This window comes from Chironomus tepperi, unplaced genomic scaffold (assembly GCF_022539635.2).
Source record: "Chironomus tepperi strain 1889 unplaced genomic scaffold, CSIRO-AGI_Ctep_v1 contig_217, whole genome shotgun sequence".
NCBI lineage: Eukaryota > Metazoa > Arthropoda > Insecta > Diptera > Chironomidae > Chironomus > Chironomus tepperi.
In genome coordinates, this window is record NW_027226339.1 from 1745120 (window position 1) to 1757604 (window position 12485).

The 12485-nt window shown below is 32.4% G+C and overlaps 6 protein-coding genes across 6 annotated transcripts; 4 read left to right on the top strand and 2 right to left on the bottom strand.

The window, feature by feature from the left end:
* The first annotated feature begins 86 nt into the window (after nucleotides 1-86).
* Nucleotides 87-3560, top strand: Pi3K59F (phosphatidylinositol 3-kinase 59F). Its single transcript, XM_070640178.1, has 3 exons — nucleotides 87-928; nucleotides 1392-1941; nucleotides 2021-3560. Exons 1-3 carry the CDS (start codon nucleotides 149-151, stop codon nucleotides 3475-3477), a joined length of 2787 nt encoding a protein of 928 aa, XP_070496279.1. The 5' UTR covers nucleotides 87-148; the 3' UTR covers nucleotides 3478-3560.
* A 161-nt stretch (nucleotides 3561-3721) lies between these two features.
* Nucleotides 3722-4729, top strand: ND-23 (NADH dehydrogenase (ubiquinone) 23 kDa subunit). The gene is made up of 3 exons (XM_070640180.1): nucleotides 3722-3842; nucleotides 3962-4422; nucleotides 4489-4729. The coding sequence occupies exons 1-3, from the start codon at nucleotides 3806-3808 to the stop codon at nucleotides 4648-4650; spliced, it is 660 nt and encodes a 219-aa protein (XP_070496281.1). The 5' UTR covers nucleotides 3722-3805; the 3' UTR covers nucleotides 4651-4729.
* Nucleotides 4730-4874: 145 nt separating this feature from the next.
* Nucleotides 4875-5646, top strand: LOC139090403 (uncharacterized). The gene is made up of 2 exons (XM_070640181.1): nucleotides 4875-5052; nucleotides 5109-5646. Exons 1-2 carry the CDS (start codon nucleotides 4923-4925, stop codon nucleotides 5543-5545), a joined length of 567 nt encoding a protein of 188 aa, XP_070496282.1. The 5' UTR covers nucleotides 4875-4922; the 3' UTR covers nucleotides 5546-5646.
* LOC139090400 (methylmalonic aciduria and homocystinuria type D homolog, mitochondrial) lies at nucleotides 5578-6632 on the bottom strand. Its single transcript, XM_070640179.1, has 2 exons — nucleotides 6446-6632; nucleotides 5578-6340 (listed from the first exon to the last, which is right to left on the bottom strand). The coding sequence occupies exons 1-2, from the start codon at nucleotides 6576-6578 to the stop codon at nucleotides 5694-5696; spliced, it is 780 nt and encodes a 259-aa protein (XP_070496280.1). The 5' UTR covers nucleotides 6579-6632; the 3' UTR covers nucleotides 5578-5693.
* An 83-nt stretch (nucleotides 6633-6715) lies between these two features.
* On the bottom strand, nucleotides 6716-7671 carry Arpc3A (Actin-related protein 2/3 complex, subunit 3A). The gene is made up of 3 exons (XM_070640182.1): nucleotides 7513-7671; nucleotides 7037-7406; nucleotides 6716-6977 (listed from the first exon to the last, which is right to left on the bottom strand). Exons 1-3 carry the CDS (start codon nucleotides 7516-7518, stop codon nucleotides 6826-6828), a joined length of 528 nt encoding a protein of 175 aa, XP_070496283.1. The 5' UTR covers nucleotides 7519-7671; the 3' UTR covers nucleotides 6716-6825.
* Nucleotides 7672-7963: 292 nt separating this feature from the next.
* On the top strand, nucleotides 7964-11758 carry S1P (membrane-bound transcription factor site-1 protease). The gene is made up of 6 exons (XM_070639967.1): nucleotides 7964-8375; nucleotides 8434-8902; nucleotides 8974-8988; nucleotides 9048-9613; nucleotides 9703-11248; nucleotides 11320-11758. The coding sequence occupies exons 1-6, from the start codon at nucleotides 8127-8129 to the stop codon at nucleotides 11508-11510; spliced, it is 3036 nt and encodes a 1011-aa protein (XP_070496068.1). The 5' UTR covers nucleotides 7964-8126; the 3' UTR covers nucleotides 11511-11758.
* The last annotated feature ends 727 nt before the right edge of the window (nucleotides 11759-12485 follow it).

Sequence of the window (12485 nt, forward strand, 5' to 3'; positions counted from 1 at the left end):
TGTTTTTCTGCACTGTGATTTTTGAAACTTTTGTGTGAAACTTTTTAACGGTCAAATAAAATTTGAATGCAAAATCAAAACAAAAGAGAAAAAAAATAAAGAAAAATATTTGGATTTAAATATATTTAGTGAATTAGTAGGCTTAGAGATGGAAGACAACATATTTAGATATGTCTACAGTTGTTCCTTAGAACAAAGAGTTCAAATAAAAATCGGGTCATTAGATGGAACACCGAAAAAGCCAGATTTTAGGACATTATTTTCAGATCCACTATTAAGTCATTCAGGACTTTATTCTGAAGAAAATTGTGCATCATTTCTAGTGAAAATTCAATGTTTTAATAATGGTAAGGCATTTGGATTGCCTGTAACAACATCATATAAAGCATTCACAAAGAGATGGAACTGGAATGAGTGGGTTACGTTACCGTTTAGTTATTGTGATTTACCAAGAACAGCTATTTTGTGCTTCACAATATACGATTGTATTGGAGCTGGCAAAATGTCTGTAATTGGAGGAACTTCCATATCAGTATTTGGAAAGCATGGAATATTTCGTGAAGGAATGTTTGATTTAAAAGTATGGCCAAATAATGAAGCAGATCCAGTAGAAACACCTGGAAAAACGAAAGATTCTGATGACACAGATCATCAGATGCAACGACTAGCAAAGCTAGCTAAAAAGCATAGAAATGGTCAAATAGAGAAAGTCGACTGGATCGACAGATTAACATTTAGAGAAATTGAGTTAATTAATGAGCGAGAAAAACGAGAATCCAATTATTTATATTTAATGATCGAATTTCCAACTGTATCATATAATGATAAGAATTATGCTGTTGTATACTATGAATTAACTGGAGACAAAAAGTTTGCATTCGTCTCAAGACCAAAATTAGTGATGATTCCAGACTCGGAGATTTTGCAGGTAAGAATTTGATTTAATGAATGAGTAATTGAGAGATTTTGTGTGCTTATCAGCGAGTTATTTAATACTTATGCTCGGAGAAAATCTAATTAGTATAAAATCTCATCTCATGTAATTGCATACACATCAAAATATTTTGTTGCCCGCTCATCTTCTTATCAGTTAAATATTTTACTGAACCACAAATCATAATAATTTGTCAGGAATGAGCAGCATCATTCAGTGCTTGATATAAAAGTGATGCATAATGTCATCAGAAAAGAAAAAGTTTTTTGATGATATATTGAAGTTAGTGATCACATTTCTTCACAAGGTATTTCCTGAATATTTTGAACGGAAGAAAAAATCGAAATCGCACTCGAATCGCTCATACTTTCATAAGCACATAATTGATGTAATGATAAGGAACAACTAATTATTAACATCGTAATGAATTAATCTATTTTTTCTTTGTTCCTAATAGGAGAATCTCGTGGAACGCAAGCATCATAGACTAGCTCGTTCAGCTAGATCTGGGTTATCAGACCGTGATGCCAAACCAACGGCTCATATTAGAGATCAACTGCATTCTATTGTCTATAGATATCCACCAACATTCCAATTGAATAGTGAGGAACAAGATTTAATATGGAAATATCGATTCTACTTGAGTACGCATAAAAAGGCATTAACAAAATTCTTGAAATGTATCAATTGGCAAACGACAACGGAAGTAAGGCAGGCATTGAATTTATTAGATTTATGGACACCAATGGATGTTGAGGATGCTTTAGAATTATTAAGTCCTAGTTTCCAACATCCAGCAGTAAGACGATATGCAATAACTCGTTTAAAGCAGGCACAGGATGATGATTTGGTGCTTTATTTACTTCAACTTGTTCAAGCCTTAAAATATGAGAACTTTGATGACATCTTTGAATGCTATCGTCGAATTATGGATGAAAAGGAAATTCTCAAATCAATCGACGATAATTCAACGAATAATGACCATAGTTCTGCGACAGACTCGATGGGTAAGTTGTCTATAGTTTATTATTTTAGGATTAATTATTAAAAGTTGTATCCACTAAATTCTAAACCTAATTAATACAGCGCAATCAATGTCATCGCAGCAGCTTATGAGTGAAAATGAGGATGCCATAACAGTTCCGCCAATCAATCAACAACCAATCATGTCAAGTTCAATATTCTACGATCAGCCTGATAATGATGAGAATCAAATAGACGAATCAAATGATGGAGCTTCAGATATCTCAAATACATTAATGAACTCAAAATCATCATATGTCTGTGATTTAGCAACATTTTTAATTCAACGTGCATGCAAGAATTCTACATTGGCTAATTATTTATACTGGTACTTATCAATTGAATGCGAAGATCATGAAACAACAATCAGAAAACAAGATGATAGGGTACGGGAGATGTATGTAACAGTACTAAAAATATTCCTACGAACGTTATCTACAGGAAGCACGGATTTAAAAATCATTCATGCAAATTTAAAGAAACAGCAGTGCTTTATTGAGAATTTGGTCAAGCTCGTTAAACTTGTTGCAAAAGACTCTGGAAATAGGAAGAAGAAGACGGAAAGATTTCAACAGCTGCTATGTGATACGGATGAATTTAAAATAAATTTTACAAATTTTGAGCCAAGACCACTTCCTTTAGATCCTGATGTCTTCATTAAAGGAATTGTTCCATCAAAAGTTTCATTATTTAAAAGTGCATTAATGCCTTCAAAACTCACATTTTTAACGACAAATGATACTGAGTATATCACGATATTTAAGCATGGTGATGATTTGAGACAAGATCAATTGATTCTTCAAATGATTACACTTATGGACAAGTTGTTAAGGAAGGAAAATTTAGATTTAAAATTGACACCTTATCGTGCTTTAGCAACATCCAAGAAACATGGATTTGTGCAGTATATAGATTCAGTAACTGTAGCGGAAGCATTGGCAACTGAGGGATCTATATTGAACTTCTTTAAGAAATATAATCCTTGTGAAAATTCTCCATTTGGTGTTAATTCTGAAACTATGGATTGTTATTTGAAATCTTGTGCTGGATATTGTGTTATAACTTATTTATTAGGCGTTGGAGATAGACATTTAGACAATTTGTTGTTGACAAAGAATGGAAATTTATTCCATATTGATTTTGGATATATTCTTGGACGAGACCCAAAACCATTGCCTGCACCGATTCGTCTAACTAAGGAAATGGTCGATGCAATGGGCGGAATGAATTCAGAGCATTATCATGAATTTAGAAAGCAATGTTATACTGCATTTCTACATCTTAGACGGCATGCAAATGTCATGCTTAATCTCTTCTCGCTCATGACAGATGCATCCGTACCAGATATTGCACTAGAACCTGACAAAGCAGTAAAGAAAGTTGAAGATAATTTGAAGCTGAATTTATCGGACGAGGAAGCTGTTCAACATTTACAGAATCTACTTGATATATCATTATCTGCAATAATGCCGGCAATCGCAGATCAGTTCCACAAGATAGCCCAATATTGGAGAAAATAATTAACTTTATATTGTGTATGATATTATGTACCTATTTTGACTAAAAAATAACGAACAAATAAAATTCAAAAATTAAAATTCTATCTAGGGTGTGTTCATAAGTGATGTGTATCTTGATATTGTCCCTGATGACCCCTCCTCTCTTATCTCTATTTCAAAATCTTGTAAAAAGCACGATCTTATGAAATCCAATGGATAATTTAAAGCTGTCCAAATGTTAATATAGTATCCACTAATCATTGGACGTAACTTGTGAACGGCCCCCTTCGAATGTCTGTCGAAAAAATTTTGCATAACATTTTATTTTTCAATAATAAAAATCACTAAAATGTCGGCAATAAGGATCTTTACTGCCTGCAAATATGGTAAGTTTATAAAAATCATAAAGGACAATTGGTATACAGTCGATTCGGCAAGAAACATCAAGAAATAGTGATGAAAAATTGGAATTAAAATAAATTTTTCTTAATTCATTAATTTAAAGGAAAACAAGCTTTCCGACCAACAATTAGATTTTCATCGACAGCAGTTTCCGAGACGAAAGATCAACACGGAGCATTAAAAGCTCAACATGGTGGATATATTTATGTCAATGATAAGGAACCATCAATGGATTTTAAGGATGTGACCGATAGAGCAGCACAGACAATGTTTATCACAGAAATATTCAGAGGATTGGGTGTTACTCTTGGTACGATCTTTAAAGAACCTGCAACTATTAATTACCCATTCGAAAAGGGACCTTTAAGTCCAAGATTCCGTGGTGAGCATGCATTGAGAAGATATCCATCAGGTGAAGAACGTTGTATTGCATGCAAGTTGTGTGAGGCTATTTGTCCAGCACAGGCTATTACTATTGAAGCTGAAGAGCGTGCTGATGGAAGCAGACGTACAACAAGATACGATATTGATATGACCAAATGCATCTATTGCGGATTTTGTCAGGTAAAGTCTCTACTTTCTTTTAAGTCTGTTTGATGCTAAAGGAATTATGTTGTTTTGTAATTCCAGGAAGCATGTCCTGTTGACGCAATCGTTGAAGGTCCAAACTTTGAGTTTTCAACCGAAACCCATGAAGAATTATTGTACAATAAAGAGAAACTCCTTGGTAATGGAGACAAGTGGGAGTCTGAAATTGCATCAAACATTCATGCTGATCACCTGTATCGTTAAATCTCTTAATTCTGTTAATAAAATTTAATTGGTGATCATAGAGAAAGAAACTATCTAAAAATAAAAATATGAAGATAAATTATCGTAGATATTTGTTCCTTTTAATATCAAGTATGTCCAAAAACTTATCAGCTGATTCAATACTGGATATTCCAATGTTGCTTATGGACGAAACATGGACCAAACTTTTCGAATGTATTTTTATTTGGAATGTACTTTGTGGATACGATAAGGAATAAATAACATTAGTAATTTTTGAAAATTAAGCATAAATGGATCTGCCTTTTCAATTAGCTAGTGAGGCTGTGGAAGGATTAAACTTCCTTAATGACACTATCGATGAAGAAATCACAAGAAAAGTCATAGTAAATGCTGTGAAGCAGATACTAGTAAATGGACCAGGTAAATAAAAATTTATGCTGAATTTTATGCTCAATTTATGACAACATTAATTTCAGCATTGCCGGCACGGTCTGATATTTATGAAAATGATGTGAAATTGAATGTTAAGAAAGCTGAGTATGGAATATCCTGCACATTAGTTTGTGCTGCTCAACATGGAGTTGATTCGTTGCAGTTGAAGGAAGTCCTGTCATTCTATAAAATTAATAAGAAGACAACAAGTCAGTTGATGGAATCTTATGAGAAATTCAAGGATGATCTAACAAACAAATTAATGAAATATGGAAGTTCCCATAAAATTGAAACTTTAACGGACATAGATTATGAGATACAGCAACAATACATTCCAAATGGAGACATCCTATTCAAATTGACATTAAAGTCATTTGATCATGAAAAAGGCGAGGATAAGATTATTGATGTGATCAATTGTAATCAAGAGGAACTGCAACTACTGATTGCTAAAGTTGAAAGACATCGAAAGGCACTGTGAACGAATCAGTAAACTAGAATAACACTAGCATCTCAATGATTATTATTATTAATTATATTTAATCACGTTAAAATAAATTTTTCTATTCATCATAAATCATATATATTCATCATGTATTAAGGAACTAGTCATAAAGGTATATTCACATTTATTTAATTTCGTCTTCCTCCAAAACAAGTTCCTTGAACATTTCGATCGATGGTAAATTAGTGAATACACTTCCGGAGAACTTCGGAGATTTATCCTCAGAAATGAGCAGGCATGAATCCTTATTTCCAAATCCTTTGATACTTTCCAATTTCATACATAGTCCTCGGAAGCGTTCGTCATTCTTGTACAGAGATTTTTGATGATATGAGAAGAATGCCTTTCCCGAGAATGGATTAAGGAAGTCAGCCCAGTAACCATGGAGACGTAATCTTTGACATATTTCTCTAGCCGCAAATATGAACTTGATAGCAGCTTTTTCATGCTCCAAATAGTTTGAAGGTTGACTTAATATAATTAATGACAAGCTGCTTGTCTCAGTAATCACTTCTGGTGCTGGAAACATTTCCTGTAAATTCTTCCTGATCAACATTGGACATTTTTGAAATGAAAGGTGCAATTTTGTCTTGTCTTTGTTGTCTAAATCAATTAGTTCGTCTAATTCCGTTGTTGCTGTATGGGTTGATAAGCTATTCAAGTAGGCAGGTCCAACACTTCCTTTACCCAAGAAAAATCTATTGTTTTTGGCACCAAAAAGTTCCCAATTGGCTCCATTTTCATGAACTAGCATATTATTATTGGAATCATCTGCAAAAAAAGTGAAATTAAAGATTTTTCAATGTCATTAACAAGAAACGCAATAAAATTTGCTAATAAGATGACGAAATAATATTGATCAAGTGAAAAACTTACTTTTAATTCTTGCCTGGACTATTTTGTAAGGAGACTTTGAGTTACTCGAATTCCTCGAATAAGAAGCTAACGAAATAACTGCTTTATTTCCTCTCAAAAGTCTTCTTTGTACGAAAATTAAGCTTATGTTCATTTCAAAGAAATAAATATACACATTAAATTTTTTTCAATCTAGTAGTCGTCCCCCTGACAAAAACAAATATCAAAGAGATTCTTTAAAGGCTTATTATAAGCCACAAATGACACGGTGGGAAATACCAAAAATATGCATTTAATGTAATAGATAGTGAATTTTATTATATGCAGTACCATATTTTGTTCAAGAATAAAAAATGAAAAATACTTTTAAGAAAAAATAAATCGGAAGTGACACACATCCTTTAATAAGCACCGAGGCTCTTTTCCATAAACTTCTTCTTTGAGAAGCACATCCAAAATTTATTTGGGCGACCGTCTTCTGTAGCGAAAACTTTCTCACAAATTCTATTTCCAGTCTCTTGACGAAGTTGTTGAAGATAATTACGCATTGTGTCTAAAATAAACAGGACAAAATTAAGTCAAGGATTTAATGAATGTATAAATATAAATTACCAGCTTCAGCCTGTGTTTGTGGCCGTGCATAAACAGAGTTTAGAGGAAATCCAGCCTCTCCGGGAATGTCAAATTTGCTAATGGCAAGTGAATACATTTCTTGCATCCCTTGATTCTTATTTGGGCATCTTTGGAGCTTCTTTAAGCATTCTGGGATGTATAGTGTCACATAAATCAACACACGGTCTATCTCATTCTTAACTTCATAAGTTCTGAAGAAGATATTTGCTTTAAAATAATAAATTGCTTCATCAATAATATCCTGCTCAATATTTGATTGTGGTGCTGGTCCACGGAATTGCGTTCGTAATGGAAGTAAAGCCATGTTGGCCACTGATGAATTAAAATCCTTTATTTGAGAATGATAAGCCTGGAAAATAGATTAAAAAGATTCATGAATCATCTTTGATATCAAAACACACCCAATTCACTATTTTTCCACTTTTCTTATGTTCTTTGTGGATTTACTGACTTACCGGCATCTTTGTTGTCTTAATTAACTAAAATATATCAAGTAGAATATGCAAAAAGTAGTTAATAAGCTTGGAAAACTATTTAATTTAAGAAATCCCCCAAATTGCACAGAAAAATACAGACGAAAAATCAGGGGTTTGGTATCGTGACTTTATGTGCTGTACATGCATTGTTTTTGTGTTCATAATATTATGATGGTCTATTTATAAACAAAGAATATATGAAAAGCATCAATTATTTAATGATTTTCATATTTTGTTTTAAAATTTAACGTATTTTTGAAATTCAAATTCTATGCTTTTTTGTTGACAATCCAAAAAATTTAAAAATTTGGATCCAGAAAATTGAAAAAAAGTGAATAATTATAAAATAACAAAGAAAACAACAATAATGGATATTACAGCCATGAAAGCAGCATAATTTTCGAACATTAATTCGAAAACTTCAAAGCTAGGTTTTAAGAAACACAACAAATTGCATAAAAATTGATATTATTTTATTTATTCCAAGAAAAACATCACATTTTATGGAAAGAAAGCATATTAAATGATAATAAGGACACTGCCCAAACAAAGAAGGCATTTAAATACAACGATATTTAAGAAATGAAAGTGAAATGACAAGAAAAAGTTTCATAATTTTCTTTATGTTCATAGCAATTAATTTATTAAATTGTGATAAGTCTCTACAGAATAAAGATGATAAAGAGGAGGAAGTTAGCACTAATTCAACTAAACCTAATCAAAGAATAGTAGTGGAATTCACAACTAGTATTGTACAACATGAATATATAATTCATTTTAAAAATTATTATAAGAAAAGCACGAGAAGGAACTACATCACATCGGCACTTGATAATCCAGAGGTAAAAGTCATATTAACGGATGTAATGTTTTCATACTGATAACACATATATTTTATAGATCAAAAATTGGACTATAGTAGAAAGACAAAATCCAGCAAGTGATTATCCGAGTGATTTCGATGTAATTGATTTATATGAGAAAACACCATTAACCGGATTGGAATTGCTGCAAAATCATCCATTAATTAAAAGTGTTACGCCGCAACGACTTGTTCATCGAACACTTAAATTTGTTGATACAGAAGAAGAATATCCAACAAATGAAGTTGTTAGGGAAAAGAAAGCAGAAGATGAAGATGACATAATCAATTACATTTCAAAGCATCTAAAACTTGACCCAAAAACGGTCAACCATGATTGTTGTGTGCCTGAATTTCAAAACTTTCGGCGAGGGCTTTCGTCGTCAACAGACACGACACAGCAACAACAATCTTTGGTTGGAAATTCTAATGCGCACTCGAATAGGCGACTTTTGAGGGCAGTTCCAAGACAAATAACCAGCACATTAAAAGCTGATGTTTTATGGAGTAAGTAGTAATTTAAACTTCAATTTTATTACGTCTTATTAATTATCTATGGCCTTTCATTAAATATTTAGCTATGGGAATAACAGGTGAGTTTTTAAGTCTAATATTGACACATGCTGAATTACTCATAAATGAATTTCTTTAGGAAAGGGAGTCAATGTAGCTGTTTTCGATACCGGATTGAGTAAATCACATCCACATTTTAAGAAAATCAAGGAACGAACGAATTGGACGAATGAAAAGTCACTAAATGATGGAATTTCCCACGGCACCTTTGTATCTGGAATTATCGGATCTTCAAAGGAGTGTTTGGGTTTTGCACCTGATGCTGACCTTCACATTTATCGTGTTTTTACCAGCAATCAAGTTTCGTACACGTCATGGTTTCTCGATGCATTTAACTACGCAATATTGAAGAAGATTAATGTTATTAATTTGAGTATTGGTGGACCAGATTTTATGGATCGTCCATTTGTCGATAAAGTACAAGAATTATCAGCTAATAAAGTCATCATGGTATCTGCAATTGGAAATGACGGTCCACTTTATGGAACTTTGAATAATCCAGGAGATCAGATGGATGTAATTGGTGTCGGTGGAATGAATTTTGAGGAAAAAATTGCTAAATTTTCATCTCGTGGAATGACTACTTGGGAACTGCCTCTCGGATATGGCCGGTTGAAGCCTGATATTGTTACTTATGGTGCACAGGTAAATCTATGACCGTTATTTTTCAAAAAATTTGAAATTTTGAAATCATATTTTTTGAATATATTTTAACCGTTAAATATTCTTTGTAGGTAAAAGGATCAAATTTGAAAGGAGGATGTCGATCATTATCTGGAACTAGTGTAGCTAGTCCCGTTGTTGCTGGTGCTGTCACATTGATTATTTCGGGAGCTCTTAAACGAATGGATTATATTAATCCATCGTCGGTAAAGCAGGCTCTTATTGAAGGTGCAACACGACTAAATGATAATAATATGTTTGAGCAAGGTCATGGTAAATTGAATATTTTGAAATCCATAAAAATATTATCAGAATATCAGCCACGAATCACGTTGTCGCCGACACATTTAGATATGACTGACGATTATATGTTTCCATACAGCTCACAACCGATTTATTACACAATGCAGCCAATAATCGCGAACGTCACAATTCTAAATGGAATATCAGTTACAGGACATATAACAGAAGCTCAATGGTATCCATATATGAATGAAAATGGCAATATGCTAAATGTATCAATTTCATATAGTGAAATTTTATGGCCTTGGAGTGGATGGATGAGTATACACATTGCAGTCAATGAATATGGACAAAGTTTTGAAGGTCAAGCACTTGGTCACGTGTCAGTGACAGTTGAAACACCGTCACCAAAAGATCCAAGTGAAAAAATCAATTCCACAGTAACTTTCTCAATTAGATGCAAAATAATTCCAAAGCCTCCTAAACAAAAACGAATTCTTTGGGATCAATATCATAATCTTCGTTATCCGCCAGGATACTTGCCAAGAGATTCACTGAAGATTAAACAAGATCCACTGGATTGGCGAGGAGATCACATTCATACAAATTTTAAGGATATGTATACACATTTGAGGTCTTCCGGATATTATATTGAGGTTCTTGGAGAACCATTTACATGCTTTAATGCTTCAAATTATGGAACATTGTTGATCGTTGATCCTGAAGAGGAATATTTTGAAGTTGAAATTGAAAAGCTTTATGATGACGTCATGAATAAGAATCTTAGTGTAATTATATTTGCTGATTGGTATAATACAACAGTAATGAAGCATATGAAGTTTTATGATCAAAATACACGACAATGGTGGGTTCCAGATACAGGAGGTGCAAATATTCCAGCTTTAAATGAATTACTAAATGTTTTTGGTATAGAATTTGGTGATAAGGTTCTTGAAGGATATTTTCAAATGGGAGAACATCATGATATGTACTATGCAAGTGGAACAAGTATCGTGAAATTCCCAAAAACAAATCAAACGGTGCTGATTGAACGTGATTTAGTTGATCAAGGTTCAGAGATCTTAAAACATCCACAAAACGGAAGTCAACAAAAAGATTTGCCTGAAATTGATCTGAAAAATGTGAGAGTGAAGTATAAAGAAGTAATTTTGGGCATGCTTCAAACAATTGCAGCATCAAATAGTAGAAAAGGTGGAAGAATTGCTGTATATGGCGATAGTAATTGCCTTGATTCGACTCACATGGAGAAAGCTTGTTTTTGGCTCTTGGACGCCTTATTGGAATATTCGATGACGAGTCATATAAGCGGGCTGCTTAAAAGTATGAATAGAGTGCAATATATAGATTTTTCAGGTATGTGCTAAGCATTAATGTCAATATTTGACTAGTTATATTATTTTCACGCAATATCTATGTATTTACAGACAAGACAAAACCTCAGAGATTATTACACAATAATTTGCATTCGTACTCAAAAATCTTGAGTCCAAATGATCGTGACTTGAAGAGACCAGTTCAAAAATGTCAAAAAATAAAATGGGAATTTCCATATTACTTGAATATCACCAGATCATACATCAATGAAGCAGACCGTATCGAAAGTAATATGATTTAAGTAATAGAATCATTCGACTTAAAAATGTGATTTTAATGGTAAGGACTACAAAAAGTTTAAAGTACTATTTGAAAGGATTTGTTATGTACCAGTAGAGAGCTCGATAGAATTTTTATTTTTTAATTTAATATGACGATAATTAATTATTTGTACCTCAAATTTTAAACAAATTGGTTCCACTAATAATGTAAGACAAATTTTTATCATAAATGCAATAAAAAAAATATGAAAAACTTTCTTCTTCTTAATTTGAGTGTTTTAATGCAAGTGCATAGTGATTATGGACAGGTCATCAAAGAGCTCAGGATTTATTTTAATCGCACTTTTAATCTTTGGATTTAAGTTTTCCGTTATGATTTTATTTGAATTTTCAAAGTCAAAATTTGAACTTCACTTTTCGTTAAATTTGAACTTAGATTTGTCGTTGAAAATTTGAATTTCAGCTTTCCGTTAAAAATTTGAACTTCATTTTTCCGTTGGAATTTTGAACTTTACTATTTTTCAATTTTTGAAATTTATCTTTCCGTTAAAAATTTGAACTTCATTTTTCTGTTATAAATTTGAAATTATTTTGTCGTTAATTTTGAACTACTTTTCTCTAAATTTTTGAATTTTATTTTTCCGTTAAATTTTAAACTTCCGAATACATCATTTATTAAGTTTCTAAGCTCGTTTTCACTACAAATATTGTATCACAGATCGAAACCTTGTATGTCACTTCCAATATGCAACAAAAAGTAATTCCTTTTCAGAACAAAATTCTCTAAAAATATTCACGTGAAGTATTTTTAACAAGACTGAATACTCCAACACGTGTTACTTTCAAAAAGTAAATTTAGTGAGTATCGTGAAGCACACAGGGTGAATCAAATCTCAAAGATGATCATCGTCAATCGTGAAAATTCGTTAAGTTTATTTTCGGTACGGAACAAGAAGAAAAATTGAATAATTTTGTGAGAAAATCTTTTGAGATGA

Bases quoted from the DNA above. Each gene is read 5' to 3' on its own strand.
- Pi3K59F (XM_070640178.1), top strand. From the start codon at position 149: ATGGAAGACAACATATTTAGATATGTCTACAGTTGTTCCTTAGAACAA. The intron at 929-1,391 runs GTAAGAATTTGA...TGTTCCTAATAG, and splicing joins CAGACTCGGAGATTTTGCAG to GAGAATCTCGTGGAACGCAA. The intron at 1,942-2,020 runs GTAAGTTGTCTA...TAATTAATACAG, and splicing joins TTCTGCGACAGACTCGATGG to CGCAATCAATGTCATCGCAG.
- ND-23 (XM_070640180.1), top strand. From the start codon at position 3,806: ATGTCGGCAATAAGGATCTTTACTGCCTGCAAATATG. The intron at 3,843-3,961 runs GTAAGTTTATAA...ATTAATTTAAAG, and splicing joins CTTTACTGCCTGCAAATATG to GAAAACAAGCTTTCCGACCA. The intron at 4,423-4,488 runs GTAAAGTCTCTA...TTGTAATTCCAG, and splicing joins TCTATTGCGGATTTTGTCAG to GAAGCATGTCCTGTTGACGC.
- LOC139090403 (XM_070640181.1), top strand. From the start codon at position 4,923: ATGGATCTGCCTTTTCAATTAGCTAGTGAGGCTGTGGAAGGATTAAAC. The intron at 5,053-5,108 runs GTAAATAAAAAT...CATTAATTTCAG, and splicing joins GATACTAGTAAATGGACCAG to CATTGCCGGCACGGTCTGAT.
- LOC139090400 (XM_070640179.1), bottom strand. From the start codon at position 6,578: ATGAACATAAGCTTAATTTTCGTACAAAGAAGACTTTTGAGAGGAAAT. The intron at 6,341-6,445 runs GTAAGTTTTTCA...CTTTTTTTGCAG, and splicing joins AGTCCAGGCAAGAATTAAAA to ATGATTCCAATAATAATATG.
- Arpc3A (XM_070640182.1), bottom strand. The intron at 6,978-7,036 runs GTAATTTATATT...TGTTTATTTTAG, and splicing joins ACAAACACAGGCTGAAGCTG to ACACAATGCGTAATTATCTT.
- S1P (XM_070639967.1), top strand. From the start codon at position 8,127: ATGACAAGAAAAAGTTTCATAATTTTCTTTATGTTCATAGCAATTAAT. The intron at 8,376-8,433 runs GTAAAAGTCATA...TATATTTTATAG, and splicing joins CGGCACTTGATAATCCAGAG to ATCAAAAATTGGACTATAGT. The intron at 11,249-11,319 runs GTATGTGCTAAG...ATGTATTTACAG, and splicing joins GCAATATATAGATTTTTCAG to ACAAGACAAAACCTCAGAGA.